The sequence below is a fragment of the Solenopsis invicta genome, chromosome 13, assembly GCF_016802725.1.
Source record: "Solenopsis invicta isolate M01_SB chromosome 13, UNIL_Sinv_3.0, whole genome shotgun sequence".
Taxonomy (NCBI): domain Eukaryota; kingdom Metazoa; phylum Arthropoda; class Insecta; order Hymenoptera; family Formicidae; genus Solenopsis; species Solenopsis invicta.
In genome coordinates, this window is record NC_052676.1 from 13919936 (window position 1) to 13947922 (window position 27987).

General features: G+C 26.7%; 2 protein-coding genes across 3 annotated transcripts in view; one reads left to right on the forward strand and one right to left on the reverse strand.

The window, feature by feature from the left end:
- LOC105197025 (prostatic acid phosphatase) overlaps window positions 1-17247 on the reverse strand; it is a 23097-nt gene extending 5850 nt beyond the window's left edge. The window contains exons 1-3 of the mRNA XM_011163217.3: window positions 17113-17247; window positions 12561-12662; window positions 10642-10739 (exon numbers count right to left, since the gene is read on the reverse strand). Coding sequence (XP_011161519.1) covers window positions 10642-10739; window positions 12561-12615 — 153 coding nt within the window. The 5' untranslated portion in view covers window positions 12616-12662; window positions 17113-17247. The remainder of the gene's footprint in view (window positions 1-10641; window positions 10740-12560; window positions 12663-17112) is intronic.
- On the forward strand, window positions 15351-27856 carry LOC105197024. Of its 2 annotated transcripts, XM_011163215.3 has the most exons (8): window positions 15351-15603; window positions 16135-16332; window positions 17156-17455; window positions 21114-21238; window positions 21308-21425; window positions 22009-22175; window positions 26364-26624; window positions 27531-27856. In XM_011163215.3, exons 2-7 carry the CDS (start codon window positions 16144-16146, stop codon window positions 26587-26589), a joined length of 1125 nt encoding a protein of 374 aa, XP_011161517.1. In that variant the 5' UTR covers window positions 15351-15603; window positions 16135-16143; the 3' UTR covers window positions 26590-26624; window positions 27531-27856. The 2 variants fall into 2 exon arrangements, with proteins under 2 accessions (XP_011161517.1, XP_039312356.1); XM_039456422.1 differs by lacking the exon at window positions 15351-15603 and having other exon boundaries at window positions 16056-16332.
- The last annotated feature ends 131 nt before the right edge of the window (window positions 27857-27987 follow it).

The window sequence follows — 27987 nt, forward strand, 5'->3', positions numbered from 1 at the left end:
AGATTATTTTTGCGCTTAATGAAAAACAAATAATGTTTTAAATTGTGAATTCAATAAAAAATTAATGAAAAATTGTTAAAACTATTTAATGAAATAGTCAAGAAATTTTACTGAAATTTTAATGAATAATGAGATTGTAACAAAAAATCGCATGTAATCTGTATTGAAGATGTCTTCTGATGATCTGAATTAACAATATTTTATTGAAATTGTAATAAATTTCTAAGAAATTGCAATAAAAAAGCGCGGATATTTTGTAATGACAAATTAATAAATTTTTGATAATATTTTGATAAAATCATTGATGAAAATGTTCTGAAATATCTAATTCACTAAAATGTCATCAAAATTTCATTAATATTTTATCACCAAGAAGAATAATTGACATTGAAGTATTTCTTATTGTTTGATTACATTATGCGCAATGAATGTAGTGTGATTACATTTAATGTACCGCGTGTTCAGCAAAATGTAAAAATTTAAGGAATAGTTCCAGACAATAAAATAAGCTAAAAATTAAGAATAACAAAAATTATGATTTAAGCCTTGTTTAATTATAAATGTTTACATATTTACGTACTTTAAATATTTTTTACGTGAATATTTAAATATTCACAACTACAAATCAACAATAAAAAAATTTCGGTAAATGCTTCGTTTTTTAATAATAATATTTAATAATAGTAACGTGTTGTAGACAATTTCTACAATTTTTACGACAATATTTAAACATTTATAATTAAAAAACGAGTCTTAATTGCTATTTTGTTATTCTTAATTTTTGTCTTATTTTATCATCTAGAATGATTTCTTCAATTTTCTTCCACCCGTTTTTCAAACCTGTACATAAAATTTAATAAAGTAAAAAATGTGTATCTAGTAGATATAGTTTAATTAAATAATTTCAAAGAAATCTGGGTTACCATTTACTCTAAATAAAACTGAGCAAAGGCAATACATACAGAGAATTGTTATCCTTTGATAACGTTTATCCCAGCGCAAATACAATTTATGTGCTCCGACTTTTATAAGAGGAATCGTTGAGTTTGAAGAGAATGACTATGAGGCGGCATGAATTGATGAGACGTGATGGGATGCTTGGATCTTGTATAAATCTCTTTTCTTTGCCTGCTAAAAATACATAAATGTTATTTAATGTCAACAAACTAACAAAAGAGGAAGCTAAGAAAAAAAGTTATAAAAATTCTATAAAATAAAAGATATTATAATTGCATGAAACGGCACATAATTTGTTATTTCTATGAGAAAATTGTGTTAATATAAAATGATCTTAATGATCGAAATAAGAATGTAAGTATATTAATTACATATAATGATTGGATGATAAATTAAATGAAAACTGAAAACGAGTTAAGTGTTAAATAAAAATGACAGTTTATTTGTATAAAAAAATCTTTTTTTTTTAAATTTGTTATATTTTGATATTTTTATATTTAACCCTCAAAAGGTTATACCTAGTAAAAATTTTGAAAAAATCTTTTTTTACAATATTGTAGAGATTTTCAAGACAACTTCAACGCTTGATCGACAATGCCACTTATTCATATTTCATTGATTTTATTGATACACAAATATATAATATCTATCATAAATATTCATTAATAAAGAAAGACTATATAACTTATATGAACAAATTTTATTGATTTTATGATATTATTTTTGATATTTAATACCAAATTGCAACATTACTTTTAACAACAGTACTTACACATTTTTGCTAGAAATGTAGAATATGAACATATATATTGAATGTACTATTGTATTGTGTATGTATGTATTTAATAAATTATTACAGAAAAATATAATAGTTACTTATGTAAGCTATTATGTTCAAATTGTTTGTTTTTTTCTGCAACACAGAATTCTACTTTTTTTAAATAAATTACTATGCCTAGGCAGTATGGAACACTGCAACAATATTGCAACAACTTTGTTACAATATTGCTGCAATGTTTTATGTTATCTGGATGTATAGTAGTAATTTATGTTATATTATTTTGGTCCAAAGTTACACAATATGTACTTAATTATTCTTTTTCTAAAAACTTGAATGTAAATACTGCTTGTAAGTACTGTTGTTACAAATAATCCCGCAATTTTATAATATTAAATATTAATAAAATCAATAAAACATCAATAAAAATGACAATCAATAAAACATCAATAAAAATCTCAACAGTGTATTGAATTCATTTTGAAGATACCTACAATAGTATTTAAAAAATTGTATAAAACTATTTTAAAAAAGTCAATGTGATCTTAAGGATTAATTAAAAAAAATTTTTTTAATTTCATTGTTATAGCTTCATGAAACAGATAAAATAAGTAATTCACCTTTTAACCTTATTTTTAACTATATCAAATGTGCCTAAAAAAATTATACAGACCGTCATGCTTGAATATTTTGTATAATATTATAAATATTCCCTATAAGTTTTACGTTGAATCGTTTTGATGGAGATATGTCCCTCTAAACCGCTCACGTATAACGTGGCAATTATATTGAGTATCATTTCTATCTATTTGTCTAGGAGAAGTTATTTATTGTTACTAAAATTTCAGAAGCATATTTTAAAGGTCACAAGGTATTTTCGGCAAAAGATAACTTATACTCGTAGATAGAATAAATGATTTTGTAAATTAATTTTTTTAACACGAGAATAGAAGGCCTATCAATTATAAGCAATTTTTTGTATGCTCTAATAATTTTTAATATTAATCTTTTTACGCTCGTATCAATAACCGATTAATAATACAAGGCCGAGAACGAGCTATTCTTTAATTTTACAATTTATTTTAATCTTAACAACCAAAATACAGTTAGCGTTGTTAAGATTAAAATAAATTGCAATTTGAAAAACCAAAGAATAGCTTGTTTTTGGCCTTATATCATTCAATAATTCTTAATTTTTACAATTTCCAATTCAAACTGCGCGCCGCATATTCGTCGGATTTAAAACACAATCATGAAGCCGGAATAGTACTATTAATGCTTTTAGAAGCATATATAATATTTTCCCTCCCCGGAAAAATTGTAAAGTATTTTATTGTGAAAAAATAACACCCCAGGGTTTAAACCTGGATCTTACAAACTTCGCGCGGGCGTCTTACCACTTCGATTACCGAGGCCGGTAATTTTTTTATTTAGTGTAAATTGCTTTTGAGACTTTAAATACGTTTTCTCAAAATTGCGTTTTCAAAATTAATGATATTTATTTCAGAAGATATTTCAGAAACCGCTGCACTGATCAATCTAAAATTTTACATGATTCTTTTAGACATCTGAATTTAATTTTTAATGGAAGGCTTTTCTCTTCAATGCTTACTTTTTTATGGATAAACAATGTCCGTTTTGTTGTATGAAAATCATAGCTTTAACTTTATAAGTCACCATTTTGTGCCCATTCAATTTTTTAGAAAATTAAACGATTGAAGACAAGATTAACTCATATAGATACTAAATAAATTTTTTTGAATTTTTAATTTTCTAATAAATAATCTTTTTCCGAACATTGGTTATCGTAAAACGCTTTTGAAAAAGACTTCTCGGACATTGGCTATAACTTTATTAATAATCAATATTTTTGTACAAAAAAATTACAAAGACTTCGTTAAACTTTTGAATAAAAAAAATTTCATATAAAAATATGTATATAGTTTTTCAAAAAAATTTACAGAAATTCATGTTTTTTCCTTCTGGGTTTATAGGCATAACTCTTTAAGTCCTCGACATAGAAATTTCGTGTCCGACCAATTTTTATCTACAGAAGTTTTTCGACATTTCAAAAGTCTTCCACTCTTTATTTTCTTCTAAAAAAAGTTTATTGTAGGGGAGATTTCTGCGCGATAGGGTGACCGAAGCTGGAAGAAGAGTTCAATTTTGAGTTGGATGCAAGTAACTCATGTTAACAACACTTAGATATTCTTCGGACATCCGCAAATGTCCTATTTATATCTCCGTATTTCAGACGTCCGCGGGATGTCCGAAGGATGCATTTTGGATGTCCAATTATATACATATATATTATAGTTCATATATAGAATACATCCTTCGGACAACCTGTCTAAAATACGAAGATGTAAATAGGATATTTGGAGACATAAATCAGATATTCGAAAGATGTCCACGTGTTATATGAGAAACTGCATTCTATGTTAATAAAACAACAATAAGTTTCTTGAGGAAGACATTATTCTTGCACCAAAATATTAAAAAAATACTTATTTTTTACAATGTTTCATTTTTCCTATTTTTCCCTTATTTTTATGTGCTTAAATAATTGCATTTTTTAAAGAATTTGGAGCTATTTCAAAACATTATACCTAAAAAACCCCTAAATTCATTTTTAATATGCATTTATTATAAAAAGTTACAATTTTTTCAATCAAATAATGTTTTTATCCAACTTATGTGATAATAAAAAAAAGTACAGATATTTATTCAAACTTCAATAGTATTTCAAAGTATTGAAAGTATATTCATAAATTAAAAAAATTTTTTTTAAACATTTTAAATAAATAAAAAAGTGTTCAGACCTAAAATACCTATGATGAGAATAAGAAGATATCTTTTGCCTTTTCACATGGTATCTTAAAAATTAATACTGTTTTTATTTCTAATTTTTATTGTTTTTGTTACTATACTCAACAGCAAAATCAACGGATAACTTATTCTGACTCCAAAAAATATGAAAATTTCAAAAATGTGTAACTCTGTAAAAAATAATCATAATGAATTGTTCTAAAAAGCATTTTACAGTTCGAAATCTTTTCTTTTAAGGTTGGTACTTTATTAAACGAATTACTGCTCTAACGAAACAAGCATATTTTGAAAATGTTTAACAAATATTATAACAGTATGTACATTATTGATATTTTTGGAACATTCGATATTCGTTTTATTATATATTTCATATATACTAAGTAAGTTCTTATCTTAAATATAGTTGCTCATAGTTGCGTATATATACTAAAAATATTCTGTAGCATATATTAAGAATGTTTACAGAATGTTATTATTATATTATTATATTTCTATGATATATTTGATAAAAAGTTTTATATATATAATTATATAAAAAAGCTGATGGCGCTAGGTAAAATTATGACGGCTAATGCATAAAAAATTAAGTTTAAATCGCGAAAACGCCTAGTGTTGTAATCATTTGCGAGATAGGTCGCTTCATTTATCAATAGTACAAAGTGTAATGTATCATATGTTTGATATAAAAAATATAGAACAACTTGTAAAAATATTATATTTATAATAACTATTATATGTAATGTGGCATTTTTTTCATGCAATAGCTACTAAGTGGTGAAAGTCGATTCTAACATATTCGTACAAAAATTTTTCTGAGTTTATCAAACATACGGAATAGCATTTGGCACAACTTTCTGTTTCTTCTTCAAATATTATATAACACATTAAAAAATTATTATTTAATTAATATATTATGTAAATATAAATATGTATATAATATATATTTATAAACGTTATATACTTATAACACATGTGGATCCAGTAGATACCAAAATATCATATGAACTGTAAGAGGTCTTATATAATCGTAAGTAAATGTACATAAATCTTTATGTACATTTACTTACATTTATACAATAAATATACGTTATATTAAGAAATTTCTGTCATTATCTACATTTAAGAATTATACAATATATTATATAAAATTATGTATAGAAATTTATGTAAAATATATAATAGAATACACATAATTATATATTTTTATATATTATATGTTTACATAATTTTATATAATTACAAACAAATCAATCGAAGGTTAACGATCAATAATGAGCAAATAATAGTACGAGTCTCTAATGTGCATACGTTTCATTTATTTTCGAATAGAGGAAGGTGAGACAAGACGGGATAGTTAAGATTTAATGATGAATAAAGAATACGTTGGGTACGTTCCAAATTTGCTCATCAAACGTATAAATATTTGTTTAACGTTCGATGGAGAACAAAGACAAATTATGCGTTTAATGCGCATTTGAAAAGGATCCATTGTGTCAAATGTCTCAGATCTACGTATACAATCGAAGGATTAATGTGTTTTTTTTTTATCGACTTGTCTTGACTGTGTTGTCCTGCAGAATGCTACTATATGACTTATATCCTTTAGCAGACAAGCCTTTTTTAAATCTGCGTTTACCAATCGGAACACGAAATGATATTAAAGTTAAGTTATCGTAGGTGAGGTATCAGATATAGGTCTATTCAGGTCCATTCATGACACCCGATTGTTCACGTCACTGATTGACTGTCCGAAGAGAAAAATTACTCTGTGACTGGCTGTGATCAAATTGTCAGACAGAATGTGCATGCAATCTCGCTGCGCACACTCTACTTTCTTTTACTCCATCTTACTCCTCTAATCAAAACAATATCAATAATTTTCCAAACACTGTTTACAAAAGTAGGCAATAATATTTTTATCTTGTAGTCTATTAAATTTTGTCTCAGAAACACATGCATTCACAAGAGAACTATTATTTAATACTAATGTTACAAGTGAAAGAATGATATAAAATCATAAGAAAGTCGCAAAAAAAAAATATAAATTATGGTCTAATTTAATAACGCAGCTGTCTAGTTATTCGCTAGCTTGTGTGTTACTTTCAACAACCGTGAGATCTATCATCTATCTATCATCTAACGCATACGCTCGATTTTGAGTCCTGCATTCAAATTGCGCGATGCAGGGGATACCTCGTCTTACCCCGCCATTCTGTTTTGCCTCATCTTCTCTAAATCTTTTCATTATTCTATCCAAATCAAATATTTCTATTTACACTTTCTCGGCAAATTTCTTATTATTTCATTAACTTATATGTATATAATAGCAAATTGCGCGCAATTATGAGATTTAGCAGTGTACAACATTATTATATGCGTTTCCTTGCATATTACAAAAAATGTTTTCAACAATCTAATGATGAACGCAATGTTAGAACTCAGCAAACACCAAATTACATGTAATACAAATGTTAGTTGTAATTTTTCACTCAAAAACAAACTTGTTATATAACAGTTACATTATTGTGTGGCAAATTACAATCATGAAGTAAGATTGAGGAGAGGTAACTGCATAGACTGGGGAGAAAAAAGTTGATCACGAAAAATGTTCCGGTTCGTTAAACGGAATAATTTGGACGATAACGTCGCCATATTGAATCAATATCATGAAGTAAGTCATGATCACTATATACATATAATCTGTCACATTGCGTGTTGATATACAGAAATATAATTTGTATTTTTAATTTCTAATATAAATAATATATTATTAAATTATTAAATAAAATGGCTTGTTGTATGGATGGCTGTAACTCTAGGCGAGAGAGAAGAGGAAAAAAAAAGTTTATTTACACCTCACACAATAAATATTTAAATTTTAAGAAGTATTTTTTTTCATTGTTTTGTACTTTTAATTAACATATACATTTATAATATATATTAACAAATATATATTATAAATGTATATGTTAATTAAAAGTAAAACTTTAATTTATTTTATAGAATGAAATAATGTTTCTTTCTTGGCACAAAATAATGTCTGTTAAAAATATAAAAATTTAAAAAAATAACAGATTTTGCGAATTGCATTTTAAACCAAAAGATATTATTAAAGAAGACGTATTTGTACAAACAGATGAAACAGTAATTTATGTACCAAGACAAAGACGAAAATTAAAAGAAGGAGCGGTTCTTTCAATTTTCCCAGTAAAACAGATACCTGTATATTTTAAGATAGAATCAGATAGAACATGAACAGTTTTCAACTGAATGTAACCTCTCAGAAACAGTTTTACATTTCAGTTTTTGTATTTATATGTTATGTGTGTGTAAATAAATATATAAGATATTTCATTTATTACCCCTTTTTCTCTGTAACAATATCCCAATCAGCACACAATATTTTTTAAATGTTTTTTTAATATTTATTTAACATTAATTAAATATTTAAAATAATGATTTAGAGAAAGTATTTATTTAATATTTATTTAACGTTTATTTAACATTTATTTAACATTAATTAAATATTTAAAATAATGATTTGGGAAAATATTTATTTAATGTTTATCTAATGTTTATTTAACGTTTATTTAATATTTATTTTACATTAATTTTTCATTTAAAAAAACATTTTTTAAAAACATTAATTTAACATTTATTCAACAATAATTTAATATTTATTTCACATTAATTTTTTAATTAAAAAAACATTTTTTAAAAACATTAATTTAACATTTATTCAATATTAATTTAACATTTAAGCTATTTATTTTTTAATTATTATTGATTTTAAAATTCGTTTAAAAAATGTTTCAATAACATCTATAAAAATCAGTAAAAAATTAACTTAATTGTATATATTTATATAAATAATATACTTTAATTATATATATTTCGTCTTTTTGATAACATATATTGACCTGACCTATCAGTGATGCACATCTATTAGCATAAAATGTTTACAGATCATCTCCAGGGATCAGTTTCGCAGCGATCACAGATGTCAAGCAACGTTCACCGGGATCGCCACTTGGATGGGCGTGGAAATTTCCGAAAAAAAATTCTTAAGATAAAATCTCAATATTAAAAAAAGATTTGTTTAATGTAAAAAAGGGCGTGAATTCATTAATTTACACGTTTTCGAAAAATTTTTTATTGCAAAAGTTTTGAAAATGTTTTTTTTTTTTAATATTGTTTTGCTCATTTATGCTTCGTTAAAAAAATTTTTTTTTGGCGTTTAATAAACGTTTTCTTTAAATGTTTAAAAAATGTTTTTATAATATTTAAAAAACATTTTTTTAACGGTAAAATAAACATTTTTTTTAATGAAAAAGAGGGCACTTAACCCATTATTTTTAACATTTTTATAAATGTTTTTAAAAATGTTTTTTAAATGTTTTTAAAAACATTTTTAAATATTGTGTGCTGATTGGGATATATAATTATATATATTCTTTTCAATCTTACAATTTCATTGAATATTTAGTCATTGATTATACATTATGTATATATTTCACACTCCGGCGATATCTCCTCTCTGAAATAGATTTCATAACATTAATTATAATAAACACTATGCAATTACATATTGTTTATACAATCCTTATTTATTTTTATTTTATCTTTACTTACTCTATATATGCTTTAGCTATACTATTTTAGCATAACTATTGACATATTACATGTTACATTTAAAACATTTATACCATTTATTTTATTTATTACATTATATTAAAAAATTTTCCACTCACGCTGTAACATATATTTTTCTAATCTTTTAACCAAAAACACTCCAGAACACGAATGACAGGCGTGTGTCATTTTATCTTTGTCTAACATTTAGTGAACAACAAGGATAAAATTGGTCTAAGATGGCGACGCTATAGACCAAGTTATTCCGTTCAACGAACACGGAACATTTTTCGTGACTACTTTCAATCTCTGCAGTTACCTCTCCTTAATCTTACTTCATGATTACAACTAACATTTGTATTACATGTAATTTAAGTTTGTTGGGAAGATTTAGATACATTCGAAAATAAACGAAACATATACATTGTATATTAAAGATATATACTTTAATTTGTTCGTTATTGACTGTTATCTTTCGATTGATTACGTTTGTAAATAAAACGAGCTCGACTTCGTTATTATGTTGTTAAATATAATTATGTATGACAAATTTTTTTACCAGTTGAGTAGATACATTTGGAGTAACTAGCAAAGTTTATTTATAATATTTTGTGCATATCCTGACGACATACGAAAACTAACATTCTATAGAGGTTTTATACAATTATTCTGAGTAAATTATAGATATTATTCATACAACCTATCTAAAAACAGAATATCCGTATATCATGTTTTGTTAGGGTGATTTCTTACAAAACTACATGGGTATAAATGGTGCTGCGTCAAATTTCAAAAATGTTTACAAACTTTGCGAAATTTCATGACGTAAATTAAGAATTGCATACAAATGCGGCTTACAGCACTCAAAAGCGTGAATCTTCATCTTTAATTTGCGCACTCGCTGAATGCGGTAAAACTTTTTTACCTTTTTATTCAACATTGAAGCAAAAGCATTATATAACTTGCAAAAATCGCACGTTTTAAAAAGGTGTAAAAAATTTACCCTTTAAAATAAACCCAGGAAAATTTAACATTATAGTGATCATGAAAAGAACAATTTTTGTTTCAATATTAAATAATTCGTAGAAAAAAATCATACAACGCTCATCCAATCTCAAAAGTAAAATTATCAAATTTTAAAATACTTTTTGGAATGTTTCATTATAATCATTTTTTACAAAGTTACACATTTAAAATTTACTTATTTTTAGGGATCAAAATAGATAATTTTTTTATCTTACCGTTGAGTGTGTAATTTTATAATTATCAATTCGAATCTACTGAACTAATATAAAATTATATTAAAGTTTTAAAATTTCTGTGTTAAAATTGCAACTTTTAAGATTATTTTTTGAAAATGTAAAGTTTTAATATTTGAGGAAGTATAAAACTTACTATAATATTGATAAAAAATTTTGTATATATTAATACATAGATATATATACCAATGTGACAAGTCGCAAAGTATTCTTTTTAGCTTCGTGATGCCGTATATGTGCTGTGTCCTCTTCTGTATCCGTGACTTTGGAGGACATAGGTATTCCTAAAATATAAAAAATAATGTTTCTACACACACATGCGCGCGCGCGCGCGCGCGTGCACTTGTGCGTGTGTGTAGCGTGCAAACATCCTATTTTAAACAAGCAAAATATTTTGGAAATTTATTCTTTTCAAAATGTTTTAAATAAATTTGTATGATATAAAGAAGGCTAAATAAAGCCATAAAAAAGATCTATTATTCAAGGTCACATAATGGTTATTGCTATTTTTAAAATACAATTATATATACCTTTAGGAATTCTGCATATAAAGATAAATTTATTTAAAAAATATCATTTACAAGATATTTTTTTACGTTTTATTCTCCGTAACATATATATTTGTTAACATGAAATATAAAATTTCTCGTACATTATTAGTTTTTCTATAGCGATATTTTAATACTTTTGTGCGCAACATAATGAAATGGATGAATTCATGTAAAAGGAATACATTGCTTGTAAAAAAAATTATATAATTTGCTCATATTTATATATCTTTAAAAAAAAAAAGATTTTGCAGATTTTATCAGTTTTTTTTCGGAAATTGTCAGATAAACAATCTTAGAATAAACAATCATCAGAATTCACGTATAAAGAATTTTAGAAAAGATATAAATTTTCTGAGAAAGTTTCCTAAAATTTTTTTAAAAAATACTCCGTAGAAATTAATTTGTACAAAAAAATACTAAAAAGTTTTTGACATTTCTAAAGATTTCAAAAAAAATTTTTTTAAAGTTACAAAATTTGTATAATAGTTCTAAAAAATTATGTAAATTTCTAAGAAAACTTTTTATCAGAGAAAATTTGGAAATAAAAAATTTTAATTTGAATTATATTTACTTAAAAAATGCATGTGTCAAAAAGTATATAAATCAAGTTTTTATATTTTTTCAAGTATGTATTTTATATTTCTGTGATAAATTATAAACACTTCTTATATTTACTTAAAAAACAAAGATACGTTTTCTATGTTATAAGAACATATCTGAAAGATCACAAATGACATTGAAGAAAAACGCATTCATTATGTTAATAGGTAATATGTTAAATTACATATGTATTTATCTATTGTTGTGTGTTCTTTATCAGAAAAATTTTAATGAAATTTCGATGAACTTTATGTTTCATTTTTGATGAAATTTTAATAAATATGCAAAATGTTAATTATATTTCGTTGAAAAAATTACTTTTGTATTTTAATGAATATTAAGACAATATTTTAAAGAAAATTTAATTAAAATATAATAAGCAATAATACGTTATATCGGACTAACGAAATTAAAACAGAAATAGAATAGCCTATGTTAGTCAGTAGTTCTTGGTGTCGAATAATAATTTTTAATTTTTACAATTTTTAACTCAAACTGCGCGCCGTATATTGAACTTGAAACATAGGCATAAAGACGGAATATTAATATGCTATAAAAAACACATATAATATTTTCCCTCCCCAGAAAATATAATAAAATTTCAATAAAAAATAATATTGTTTAATAAAAAAGTAAACAAATTTTATTAAAATTCAAATAAATTTTGGATAAAATTGACAGGAAAAATCGCAAATACTTCATATAATGACAAATTAATGATAAATTTTATTAAAATTACATTTTTGATGAAACTTCGATGAAATCATTGGTCAAAATATTTCAAAATAAACATAAAACTCAGCAAAATGCCATTAAAATTTTTCCACCAAAAGTATATTATTGTCACAATTTTGTAACTTTCTTTTTTCTTTTTTGTTATAAGGTTCTTTATGCATAGCATAAGATGAAATTGAAAAAAGACAAGGAGAGGAGAAGAAAAAAGAATTGATTTACCTAATGACAACGTGAATAGCGCGAAAAGAGGAAGAACTGTCGCCGAGGGGATCATGCCGAATTAATCACAAACCAGAAGGGCTGAGTGGTCCACAAATAAATCTGTAAGAGAGAGAGAGAGACTGTGAAGCACATGCGGACGTGTGCAATCGTGTACTGAGAGGGATCCATGACACGTGCACATAGATAAAGTCAGGCATCCCCTCTCCACGGAAAAGTGACTCGCTTTCAGAGCTTGTATATCTATTGACAATTATCGTGGCACGTCATATTGTTAAATCATTTACGAGTCACATATTCATCGACCAAGCCGCATATTCATAAGCCGCATATTCATTGATGAAATTCCAACTACATATATATATATATATATACACTTTTTTCTTTTTTGTATGAATTCTCCGATTGCTTTATTAATTTTTTGTTGTTGCTGTTACATTGCATAAGAGAAGAGTCATGTAATAGCATATGCACGCAAGTATTATATACATGTCACGTTGGAAAAGTTATGGAAGAATTTTATAAAATTGCTTGAATAAATCCTTGTTTTCTTAGTTCTGAACTCAGAGTTTATTTAAAATTATAATTATAAATTATATTATAATTTATTAATTATTTACACTATAAACAAAATATTTAATAGAGTATAATAATATAATTATTATAATTATATTATTACTATTCTTAGTGAGATATTTAATAATTTGTAATTTTACGTCTAGTAAACATTTATATTATAATTTACATACATAAAATTCCTTCACCATTCTTTAAACACCTATTATAATATAATTATGTATTCTTTGTATAATGACATTTATAATTTTCACACTGTCCACAACTATTTAAAACATTACACTTTTAAATTTGACTGTTATTCTCAATTCATTGTTTGATAATTATATAATTATTCAACTTTGTCAATTTAGAGTTACATAAAGTACATACAAAACAGTTTTCTGCTGTATCCTCTTTCTATTCAATACGAAATAAAACAAAAGCGTAATGCGACGTGAGCAAGATTTTTAAATAAATTCTTGCAAAGTTAAAGAAAATATTATCTTCCTAGAGTTTTGCTTTCTTAGGTTTATCGTGGGGCAACATGTTAAAAAATATCACCGATAAAATCTTAAAAATTAGCTTCTTAAGATTTATAATTAACTGATATGTCGTTAATTAATTTAAAATAAAACTTACAGATTATATTACAAAGTTTTAATTATAAATCTTTATAACTATATAATATATATAATACAAATAATATATTAAAATATGTACTTTTTATTATATTATGTATTATTCTTTGTACGTATAACTAAAGAGATTTACAGATTATATCTGATATATATTTTCAAAAGTTTCAAAATATATTGAAAAAATTAGCCACTTTGAGGTCACCGTGGAAGCGGTTAAGAAGAATAAAAAAATCTTATATCACATCTTATATAACTATGTTCGATGTAATTATCGATTTAAAAAATAAAACGTTTGAACCAATGTGTAGTGACGCCGTGACTCGTTAACGACGTGAACTCGTAGTACAACTCATCGGATTCATCGCACCGCGTCTGCATCTTCCTGTCGCTGTGCGCCAACGCCATCGAGCGAGGCGCGATGGGCCATGCTACGAGTTTGCGAGTCATCGCGTCATCGCACGTTGATTCAGCGACGTTTTATTTTTTAAGTCCATATAATTTATAGCGAATATCTCAAAATGGTAGACTTCTTTGTTCTTTCCCGGCGAAAATAATATAATGTTTATAAGATGTTTATGTAAGTGTTGAATAAATGTTTGAAGTTTTGAAACATTTATTGAAAAGTTTTTTATAAGATGGAAAGTTAAACATGAAATTGTTTATCAAGTGTTCACGATTGTTTGATAGATATTCGAAAAGTGTTATATGTTTTCAGAATGCTACAAATCTTCAAAAATTTACAAATAATTAAGTTTTGCGAACACCCTTTGAACATTTGCAATATTCTGAAAACATAGTTAACACTTTTAATAAAACATTCCAGAAACATATGTAACATTTCAAAAATATGCAACATTTTTCGAACGTCTATCAAACAGCCGTGAATATTTCATAAACAATATTTAAATTTCCATATTTAAATTTCCATCTTATAAGCACTTGAATAAAGCACTTTAACAAGCATACTATTTTCACCAGGACTCTTGACCGCTTCCACGTCTCCAATGCGACTCATACTCCATTTCTGGAATACTCTTTGTATATTTGTATCAGAGTAATATTAATGTATCAGAGTAATTTTTTTTAATAAAAAAATTGGTATGCCATATTATCTGCCTTTACCTTTTATATCTTTCTTATACCTTTATGTAAAGTTTGATATATTCTAAAAATTTCTTATTCCATATTTTCTAAAGAAATCCTATGAAATCTGAAAGATAATACGAAAAAATCTATACGTTTTACGAAAAATTCATCATGTATAAATTCTAATATATTTGAGATTTCTCATATTCTAGATGGTTTTTCAAGAAAATTAAAAACATTGTTTTCAATATATCTTTTTTTCAGAAATTTTCATAAATTGAAAATATAACATATTTTTAAAAATATTGTGAGAAAAGTTTCCAAGGTGGAATCTCGTACAATGTTAAAAATGACACTTGGGTATCCCCTTTTTATCGATGGTGATTGCGCGAGCGGGGATCAACGTCGACCGAGGGGGCCTCCGGATTTATTGCGAACAGATCATCGGCTGTCTTCCGACAAATTGCTAGGGCGACCGAGATGTTCAATTGTCACAGCACGGCGTCAATCCGCCCGTGTGAATTTCCGTTTCAACTGGAGCTTATCGTGAGCGAATAGCCACGGCGCTGAGACGTGGTCTAACCATCAGTCCCGGGGAACCAAAAATCTCTTCAATCGTGGATCACGTAAGCGAGGTTGGTCAGGTGGCGGTCACCAAGCACCGGAAGTCCCGGCGCAAGAAATCGAAGAGCACTGCCGCCACGGCCACAGGCACTACCGCCACTACCGCTGCCGCTGCCGCCGCCGCCGGCGACTCTAAAGTGCGTTTCCTCAGCTTTTACATGGCGTTCTTTCTTTCTTTCTCGTTTCTCATCATTTACAATTTTATTCGCGATTCGTTGTAACATAGTCATAAAATCTTTGATTTACTTTGATCTGATTTTTCGCAAATCCAAAGTCCTTCGATTACTAAATCAGAGGAAAGGAAGAAAAGCTACGAAATCATTTATTAGATATTGATTAGAATTGAATCACGAGATTTTATTTTCATACTTTATAATTACAACAAAATTCAAGATTAAAGATTTCAAAATATATCCTTTTCACAGCTTCAACATTAAAAACTTATCCTTACCGAAATTTAATGCCAGCATAGCATTAAATTGGTTAGTGATTACTTGTTAAAAGCACTGTTGCTCGCAATATTCAAAATATATATGAATAATTAGTAACTAGTCATTTTAATATCCGTATTAAATTTCTAAGGATTTTCGAGGTTTTTTCGTCAGACGGTCGCATAATTTTTTTCATTTTCAATTAAATAAAATACGTCGATTTGTGTATCTTTCGAGGCGAAGGAAATGGCGAATACCTGCACCGAATTCCGAAAGGAGGTACACAAATCTTTCATTCTGCCAGCGACACAGACGACGCCGTCTTATTCTATGACAACGATACAGAATCAGACGAGCTCGACCACGGCTATGCGACCTCGATCTCTTTATACCACGCACAATTATCATCCTCAGTCCGAAGATCCCAATTTTCAAGTACAGCTATAATTCTTGAACTTCTTATATTTTACCTCTAATCTGTATCTCTACCTTTAATGTAAGCGTAAAACACGTGTAATCTTATGAGACTCCTTGTCAAAATATCAACAAAGATATAACAAAGTGAAATCTAGGTCATATACTTTGAGAAAATAAAGATAAATTAAAGAGATGATTGATCGAAATAAGTTTGATAAGGAATCGATAAAAACGCAAAAATATACACAAAGAAAAGAAATATTATATGAAGTCTTTTGTAAAAATCTGTCATGTATACTATATTTTACACAGAAAAAAATATTTTCTTATAATTTATTATTAATATATCAACATAGACACAGCATAGACTATAAAGAATTTTATTATAATTTTAGTATAACTTAGTACAATTTAATAAAATTTATTACAATTTTGATAAAATTAACTAAATTTTATTAAATTATACAAAATTATTATTATTATATAAATTTTACTAAAATTATAAAAATTGTAGAAATTTATGTTATCCCACGACTATTTTTATGATTTTGAGAAAGCAAACTTTAAAAGAAAAATCTCTGCCTGCATAATTGTTTTTCGCACATTGCATTATTTAGAATTTGATACACCAATAAAAAATTGTTTTTTTACAACAGCAATGTGTGCTAAGAGATAAGATAAGGCAGTAAAAGAAAACGAAATAAAATTCTTTGTAAAACGTTTAGAGTATTGAGAGCACATTTATTTGGACTATTTTAGTATCTTAAAATATAATATATAGAAATGTGTTATCATGACCTTATGTCCTCGATGATTAAGCTTCTTCCGGGTGGCTTTGTAGCGATACAGTGAATTGTTTAAATACTTCGAGCCTCCAGCCGAGCAGTGGAACGGTCTGAGTGGGACATCCGCATACTCGGGATCGGCGGCGATCTGGCGGCAGGCTAGGAAGTCGATCGGCGGGCCTTATTACGCGACCGAAGAAGCCTCCATCTACGCGGAGAACTGGAGAGAGCATGACGCTGATGTCGGTGTCGGCGGCGCCGTCGCCACCCCCCATGGTACTATATCATTGAGGCTACACAACAGAATACGTGTAGACATGACCATTGACCGCGCCGTCAGAGTCATCAACTTCAAGGTAGCCTTCTACAAAAATACTTTTTTTATTTATAATTGTAACATGATTACCCGTATAAAAAAATGAGGTATTTAAATAGATATGTATAAAAAAATATAAAATATTCAACGTAATATTTAAATAAAATTATATTAGGAATTGGATACATCGATATTTAATAAAAAAAGAATAATAAATTTGAATTGAAAAGGAATTAACATTAAAAAGAGGTTTCTTACAAATCTGAGTAACTTTTGTTTAATTAATTTTTATCCACGTAAGTTTTTCGAAATCTCAAAAAATTCTCTATTTTTTATCTCTTTGTAAAAAAGTTTGTGGTGGAGGAGGCAATCTTTGTACGGTATGGCGATTGAAGCCGTCGATTTTCTTGCGAATAAGATCGAGTTGATTTCTTGTGTTCTAGGATTGTAGGTAGCATTACTTTTTTGGGAAAAGAGAAAATTTTATAAAATTACTGTAGTAGATTTTCATTCTAATTAATGTCCAAGTGTCAATTTTTATTTAAACATTTTTCTCAAAAGAAAGTCACTTATTAAAAAAAAAAAAAAATTTGCAGAACAGAAATTATGACATCACATTATGTGCAAGAAAAGCAATGTCAAACCTCCTAAAGAAGACATTATTTTTGCAAAATATAAAAAAATACTTACTTTTTGCAACTTGATTTATCCTATTTTGTCGCGTATATTAAACATTTTATTCATTTCCATATATCCAATTACTTTTTGAAGAATTTGAAGTTCATGTATTTTAGTCAAAGCTGTATACCTAAACTATAAATCCTCATAATAATTTTTTTTGTATGCATTTATTATAAAAAATTACATTTTTTAAGTCAAATAATTTTTTTATTCAATTTTTTTCGTTTGTAATTAATAATCTTCAGTAATTAAATTATACAACATTTTAATTTTTTTCCAAGATGAACAGATTTGTTCTAAAAACTTGAAAATATGTTTATAAATTTTTAGAGATTTTTAAAATCATTTTAAATAGATAAAAGACTGATTGTGGATACGAATTTTAGAAATATAATGATAAAAAAACCAAAACCAACAAATCTTCAAAATTGATATTTTTCTTAAAATAACGATTTTGTAAAAAAAATGTAACATAATAGCCAAATTTTGACAACAGGATTCATGTTCAACAAGTAAAAATACATTTAAAATGACTATTCACACTCACGATAAAAAAAAGTTCAAACTTTATCAGAGAATGTATGTATAACAAAATTAGTATTCTTAAATTATCCTCGAAAACGAAAAATATATTAAAATGTACCAAAATACATCTTAAAGTTAAAAGTTAATACTTTTACGTGGCATGGAACTTTGAAAAAATTTTTTATATCGGTGTTATAATATCATAAAAAATCTAAACGTTCGTTTATTTATTTTGGTACGCCATTTTTCACAAAATTGTGACGTAATAACCAAATTTCAACAATGCATTCGTGTTTCTTAATCAAATTATATAGAAAAAATACATATAAAATGATTATTTATATTTGTGTTGCAAAATGATATTAGAGTACATTGTAATTAATTAAAAAATATAATACAATGAAATATAATTATTACAATTATTATAATATAATTATTAAATAAAGAGCAACACCATATTTGGCCCATTTCTTGGACATCAAATTTCAAACGTTTTTTTATGCCAAATAGTACTATATAATGGAACATTAATTTCAAAGAAATTTTAAGATGAGCCTAAGCGCGGTTCCAGAGATATAAAGGGTTGAAAGTGATGGTTTTTTATAACATGCAGGGCGCCGTTTTTAGACTTCTTTTCTGTTGTTTGAATAAAAGTTACCATTTTCCATGTATTTTTGCGCGCTGATCACGAATCTAAATAAATTGCTCTATCACGTCAGATTTTTTAGAAAAGTGTCAAAAATAATCATTTTTACCTCACCGTGGCGTTAAAAAGATCTATTTCTATCTATCTAAAAATTTATTACTCACATTAAAAAAAAAAAGCACTTTGATCTGTGAAAAGCAAGAAAACTCAGTAAAAAAACATCTCAAACCGTAAAAAGCGGTGTCACTTCGACTCCATCTATCTCGGTGAGTTTTTATCCTAGACGAAAACTCATATTTCAATCCGAGATAAAAATCCATAAGAAACAAAGTTTCACTTTGTTATATATATATATATATATATATATATATATATATATATATATATATATATTTAGATAGTTTAGATAGATAGAAATAGATTTTTTTAACGTCATGATAAGGTAAATATGATCATTTTTGACATTTTTCTAAATCTGACGTGATAGAACAATTTGTTTACCAAATTCGTGTTCAGCGCGCAAAAATACATAGGAAACGGTAACGCCCTGCATGTTATAAAAAACCATCACTTTCAACCCTTTATATCTCTGCAACCGCGCTTAGGCTCATTTTAAAATTTCTCTGGAATTAATGTTCCATTATATAGTACTATTTGGCATAAAAAAAAGTTTGAAATTCGAGGTCCAAGAAATGGGCCAAAAAACAGATCTTTTTGGTATCACTCTTTATTTATAATTTAATAAAAAATTATATTTTGTTAATAATGTTAAAATTAAGTTAAAAATTAAGTTAAAAAAGAATAATAAATTTTAATTGATCAATCAAAAAATTTTTTTTTTCAATAATATAGAGCTGGAGTGCAAAATTTTGAGATTTATGAAACAAAAAATTTAATCAAGTCCAAATTAAGGGGCCTATTCTGTAGCTTTAATGAAGATGTTATATTATCGTTGCGCAGCTATTATATGATACAAAAAAACTTGCGCAAAGATACTATAATGATATTGTTAAGATTACAGAATAGGTGTCTAAATTTGTTTTTTGATTTATGTAAAATATCGTTATAATATAAAGATATTTAATAAAAAATATGTAAATAAAACTACATTAAAAGTTAAATACATTATCAATATAAATTACTTATTATTAAATTATTTATTATTAGAAATAAAAGAATGTTTTAATTGAAAAAAAGTAGAGATTTTCTCTTACAAGTGGAAATTCAGATGTGTATCTCACAAATTTAGGAAAGTTTAATATTAATATATAAAATTTGATATCGTAAAGATAAAATGTAACATTCAGGTGCTAATGGATTGGAGTTACAAGATTTTAAAGTTTAGAATGTTTGTACGTGTCACGGATAATACAGCAAACGAAAGCTTCACAAGAAGCAGTCTAATCTAATGTCTAATAGTATCTAAGTAGTAACTCGAGTTTACAGTTTTAAAAAGTACATATTTAAAAATTAATTTAATATATTTTAATTTTCCAAATAATTCATTTTATTGTTATTTTTTAAATAAATAAATTTGAAAATATATTTGTTTTGTGAAATCAAAAATAAATAAAAAATAACAAGAAAATATTGACAAAAAAAAGAGATATTATCAGTTAATCTTGAATAATAAAGAAAAAAAAACTTTGTAACTCCAACCTTTGACTTATTGGCACCTGAATGTTATACATAACTTTTATAACATAAAATTCTTAATACCAAACTTTTTAAAAAGAAGATACACATCTCTCCCTTTGTTAGTAATAAAGAGCTGTAAAAATTTGAAATTTATTAAGTAAAGAATCTAATCAAATTCAGATCTACGTTTTGTTTCTGATACTTGTAGAACAACATTGTTCTATCGCTAAGTGGTTCCGGAGCAGCTGCTGCGTTGCTACATCCCAACGGCAGGATATATCAGTACGGATCCCGAGTAGAAATCGTCGCTCATGATACACACGGCAATAACAAGTTAGTCCAAGTTTTATCGTTAATTAAGTGATCATTAATTAATTAATTTTGATTGGCTTGCTTTGACAGATACGCAAAAATGTGGTACAAGGGAGTCAGTTTCACATCGGAACAATGTGCGCTTGTTTATTTGGTGGATACAGCTGGAACCAGGACCACAACAGATTCCTTCTCAGACATGAGCCAGGTAGAACGAGACACATAAAGCGGAGACTTATTTTACGCTTTTAGATTAATTAGAACTCAGTTTGCAATTCGCTTTATTTCCAATTCTAATTGCGCATAATTATTTTGATTCTTAAATTTTTGGATTTAAACATTTTTTTTCATTTTTTTTTCTCTAATATTTTAAATAATTTAATTTCTTGCTTTTCTTATATTCTTGATTTTATAAATATTTTTAAATGAATGTTTTTTGTTTAAATTCGAGCCGATGATCTCTTATATTATTTCTTTCGAATAGAAATTATTCGTTTTAATAAAAAATTATTTATTATATTATAAAATCTCGTAGCATATGCTTTTTATGTAAATATTTTTCATAGGAAATTATTTACAATTGACATAAAAAAAACCATTATACGTAAAACATGTAAATATCTTTATTTTCATAAAAACTGCATGTTTATTAATTCATCAATTGATGTTGATTCTTAATGATATCAGTTGTTAAGATATATGTTTTAAATTATTATTTCGAATAACAAAGCAGCATCAAAAATGAATAATAAATATAGCAAACTTATTAATTTTTTACGATTAACTCGTAGGACTTTTCATTGAGTGTTTTTTATTCGGGTTCCCACCATGGACCAGCGTGTCTGCAGGAAGCTGCGGCGCATCTCAGTACAGCTCAATACTGGCAGACCGACGAAGGTGTTGAGAACTGGATTATTAACAATGTCCGTGTGTCCCAAACTCCCGATGGTCTTGTGAGGTATCAACTAAAGCCTATCTCACAAATCTAAATCCAAAATTTAATAATAAATCCGGGAAAAGAATCCGCCTTTAAAATATAAAAAAATTCGAGATCGCCTTTCCTCTGCAATTAAAAAGTTAAAATAAATTAAAACAAATTTAATAAAAGCAACAATTTTTACTTAATATTAAATTTCATAATTAAGGTTTTTTATTTTGTTGCATTAACTTTTTATAAATATTTTTCAAAATTACCTTTCGTTCTTTATTTATTATTGTTTAAAGATTGATTTCCTATTTTTCAGATAAAAAATATAACAATTTATTAACAATAGATCTATTTGACGTTTGCACCGTTTATCAGTGAGTTTGATTCTGAATGTCAGTGAAGTAAAATAAAAACGGAAATAGAATTTTTTATTTCGCTCAATAAATAAACGAGTTTAAAAAAAAATTTTTGATTTTTACAGAATTTTTTCTTTGTTTCCAAGCTCCCAAAAATATAAAAAATTAAGTTATCAAAATAATTCTAATTCCGATGATAGCTGCAATGTTCTGATAAAAATGTTTTTTAATTTCCACTGAGAAATCCAGAATAATGGTTACTGATAAACTGTGCACAGATAAAATAAATCTATTAATTATAGAGAGTTTAATTTATTAATAATTTATATTTATGATTAGTAAAAGAAAATATATTTTCAAATAATAAAAGAACAAAAAAATAATTTTGAAAAATATTTACCCACTTTCTAAAAAACTTAAAAATCTTGGCAAAGTATAAAATTGCTGTAATAACGAAAGAACTTTTATTATTCTTTCTATTCTCTATAGCAGAGCTATCCAAGATTTGTACTTTTGGGCTTGAAATTGAAATGTGTCGGTGTTCATATCTACTGCCATTCCTATTCCTCACTTTATTCTTGTTTTGTCATAATGTGCGACATTCGGTCTCAGGAATGACATTATATCTGAGATTATTACAAATTTTTCAATGTACCATTCACTCTCTTTAAAAGTATTCTGTTTATAATATTATAATATACTATTATTCATAGCATATTTAACTATAATAAAATATTATCCATGAATTATGTATATGTATCTATTAATATGTATAAAAGTACAATTTTTTACATATATTTTAAATATACATATACACGCACGCACGCACGCACGCACGCACGCACGCACGCACGCACGCACGCACGCACGCACGCACGCACGCACGCACGCACGCACGCACGCACGCACGCACGCACGCACGCACGCACGCACGCACACACACACACACACACACATAAATGTATTTACAATTAGTATTTATATATAAATTTATTATGTAACAAAACGGAATATGTAATTAATAATATTATCTTTGTCAATAGTTTTCCGCCGTTTAGTGAGGTACTGTTGTAAATGCGTTTTTTTTTTAAGTGGTTTTTCCGGGAGGATTATTCCACTCAACGGTCGCACTTTTTTTTAATGTGAAATCTACGTTTAAATTTATCCATGAATTATATGCATTAATATGTATAAAAATACAATTTTATATGTATATTTCACATATAAAAAATAGTGCGACTTTTTGAGTGAAATAAGCCACTCTGGAAAACCACTTTTGAAATACAGTCTAGTACCTCACAAATAATGCGAAAAATTATTGACAAAAATAATAAATATTAATTATATATTCCGTTTTATTTATAATAAATTTATGTGTAAATAATAATTATGTGTATATGTGTATATATATATATATATATATATACATATACATATACACATAATTATTATTTATACACATAATTATTATTTACACATAATTATTATTTACACATAAATTATAAATAAAACGGAATATATAATTAATATTTATATATAAATTTATAGATAATATTTTATTTTAAATATATTATGAAAAATAGTATCTTATGATAATAACAGAATACTTTTAAACAAAGTGAATGGCGTATTCAAAAATTTATAACAACTAGACAAAACAGATGCGCGCTACAGAATTCTTGATATTACATAATTTAAAAATTTACTATTAAAAAGAATCCATTACTTTTTGTCAATGTAATGTCAGCTGTCAAAATTCAATCAGGATGAAGACAGCTACTCTCGCAACACAAAGTAAGCCAAACAAAGAAACCAATCAGTATCGTGGAAAACCGTCAAAAATAAAATCGTATACACGCTTTTTTATGAGAGATCTCAGATTATATAGTGTCATCCCCGACCGTCACGCGCTATGACAAAACAACACAATGAAACGAGAAATAGACAAGGAGCACTGACATATTTCAATTTCAAACTCAAAAGTACAAATGCTGGACAACTCTGCTCTATATACAATAAAAAAATAACATTTCTATTCTTTATTCTAAAAATTATTTATACTGTAAACTTGTAATCTTCTGAAACCTATCAAATTTGAAAGACCTATCAAATTGTTTAAATCTATGTAATTGAAATGAATTATCTTAAAATAGAGAAAAGTGTAGAATACACACGCATACAACTGAACAAAACATTACACTGAACGACATTCTCTATATTGAGCAGATTATGCATGAAAGAATTACAAAAATTTATAATTTTAATTAATTTAATTCATTATAATTACAATAATTTTATTTAATTATAATTTTTTTGTTACATTTTAATAAAATTTTAAACATAAAGAAGAAAACCATTTTTTGGTCAAGCGTAATAATAATTTTATGCTAAATAATAATTTTGTGTGAATCGATTATTTTTACAATTATGTTACCTATCATTGTGGATCTATGTTGATGATAATACTGATGTGTCCTGTTCACATAATCAATATTAATAGAGGAAAAGAGGGTAATATGGCATCCATTTTCATTTTATTGATTTACTTTATTTGTAATTAATATTTTCTCTTGAAACTTGAACAATTATATTCGTCAGAGTGTTGTTTAACAGATTCTAAACTCAAAGTAGTGAAATATTTATTATTTAGGACGTGATTTATAAAAATCTAATGCACTGCATAATCGGTGAACGAAAAAAAGTGGTTGTAATATGGCTATCCATAAAAATAATTTAAAAAAATTAGTTTAGTTTAAAAGAAACACACCTTGTTACAAAATCATATACTTTTTAATTTTCCATTGTTTAGAATTTTCCTGATTTACAATTTTCCTGCGTTCAGAAGCTGTAGAAATACCATTAAAAATTTCATTAAAAATATTTTATCCCTGTTTAACATTAAACAACAAGCATAAAATGATGTCTCTAATGTTTCTAAACGTCGCTCTTTAGAATGACAATCGATTTGTCGAAGAAATATTTCGATATAAAAATTTCGCTTAACAAACCATATTAACAAAATTCCATATTATTGTTTTAACTTTGTATAATTCGAAATATATAAGGCCGAATAAAATAACAAAAAAACACTCGAGTGTATGTACCTTCGTGTGATAATACACTCAAGTTTAAGAATAATGAGGAAATGTATGTAATTAAAGGTTAAAAGTGTACTTTAAAAAAAGTTTAGAAGTGCTCAAAAGTAAAAATATCTTATAACAATTGTTAGTCATTATGTATTGCCATATTATTATCACTAAAAAACGGGCTGCTAAACGAATAACTCCATAAGCAATTGTTAAAATTCGTCACCTAATAACGGAAATAATAGGGGTAGCCATATTGTCGACAGTAGCTATAATACCCTCTTTTCCTCTAAAATATCAATATCCCTATTATACAGCGACACTGATGCACGAGAATTAATAAGTTTGGATCATTATCAATATTCAACATCAATCCATTAATAACAATGCATGATCAATAATATTGTTAGTATTTGTTAATACTAACAGTATTATTGATCATATGCATAAGGTTCCTATTAGAATGCTGTAAAGTATCGCGAAAAATAATACAGTCAGGAATCTAGACCTTCCTACATTCTATGTTGAGCGTCTTATCTGTTTGACCATTATGATATATATCATAATAACCACATGATGATACTTATCGCAATAACCAGTAATTGTTAAGAAAACATCTTTTTCAGATGCATAAATAAATACTATTAAGTGAAATTCAATTGATAAAAATGTCAAACATGAAAAAATTTGTTACATTAAAAAAAATTTTTTTTAAATATATTCTTATTAATGTATTCTTAACACATTGTAATTTCTCTTCTTCCATTGTACAACAGGATTGCACGAAATAGCAATAAATATCAATTACGTACATCACCCAGCAACGGCACGGCCTCATTGACGACGCCCTTTCTGCACTGTACCGCGTCCCTGGGACAAACGTCCCATCTGTTTGTACGACGTGGCGAGCGTCGCATGCACTACGATGGCACCAGTTTTATCGTGAGAAATGCGGGTCACAGTGCTGGCTTCGATGATAACAACCAATTGAAGGTCTACTAGGACGAGAGCCACGCGAAATACTTCTCGCTTACACAGTAAAAACATTTTGTATTTGTATTAAAATTAGTTCTTGTTTAAATGTTTAAAATATCTGATTGTGAGTATTAATTTAACATGATTGTGTTATTTGAATAATTGTGTTAAATTGATATTTAAACTTTTTTAGTATTCAAAGTAACATAATTTTTATAGGTAAATGAATAAATAACATAAAAATAATATAGTTTTAAAACGTAAATTCTAAGATCTATAAATAAAATGTACGTGTCAAGACTCCTGAGTAGTCGACTGAGAATTTCACGTTGACGATGGCGACATAATATTGTGGACAAAATTAGAATTAATAGACGGAACATGTTGACGATAAAGTTTTGTCTGCATATCATTTTGTTATTATGTGATTCATTGTGTAAATGTAAATTGTCACGTATTTACCAAATTCGTAAAAGTGGGTCGCAAGTAAAGTTATTTTTGAATTTTATACCTAAAAGCATATTTTTTCTTTCAACAACGTCCGTATTTTCCTGAAAAGACATTTCATTTCACGTGCTTTTTACGACTATTTACTGACTGTTAGGCGAAAAAAGGAAATTTGAGGTCCATTTTGACAAATGTTTCTTTAAAGCGATTTTATTATTTTGTTTTATCCAAAATTCTCTTCAATTACAAATAGTACGCAAGGAACTTATACGTGTGATTTCTCGCTTATGACATCACGATTTCAATATAGCCGCAACGACTACTTAAAACCCTTAACATATTATAAATGTTAATTTAATTAAAGAATTATCCTTGCACAAGTAGTTTCCAAATTGCTATCAATTATATTGTCTTTATGTTACTTTTTAACATACTTATCTTGTGTTAAATTAACATGAAAATTTGGATGAAATTTGGAATATGTGAAACATTTTAGATTTAAAACAAAATTTTTTTTACAGTGTAGGATTTACTTTCGATAGAAGTGTTATCGACTATGGCCAATGGTTCAATTGCCAATCAGGTCCGAGCACGACTTGATGCATCGAGGATCAAATTTCAAATGTATGAAAGTTATGTATCATTTTTTTCAAGGTTCTCAAACGTGAAACTCCATAAAAACCACAATAACATTGAACGCTTTAATTGTGCCTGTCGCTCTATGTTCAGAGATTTACTCATATCTCATTTTACTAGAGTTTAGTAATTTAATTGAATTGTCTATCCGATATCTACGCTGCTATCTGTGCTGGATTCAGCAAAACGTTCAATAAATGATTTAATCGAATACTTTATTATGTGTAAAATTAATACTTAATTATTAAAATCGTCATGATGTACTTCTTCACAATAAAAATAATCTGATAAAATATACAAAATGTATACACTCGACAGCAAAATTAAAGCATCATCTATTCT

Bases quoted from the DNA above. Each gene is read 5' to 3' on its own strand.
- LOC105197024 (XM_011163215.3), top strand. From the start codon at position 16,144: ATGGCGAATACCTGCACCGAATTCCGAAAGGAGGTACACAAATCTTTC. The intron at 17,456-21,113 runs GTAGCCTTCTAC...TGATACTTGTAG, and splicing joins TCAGAGTCATCAACTTCAAG to AACAACATTGTTCTATCGCT. The intron at 21,239-21,307 runs GTTAGTCCAAGT...TTGCTTTGACAG, and splicing joins GATACACACGGCAATAACAA to ATACGCAAAAATGTGGTACA.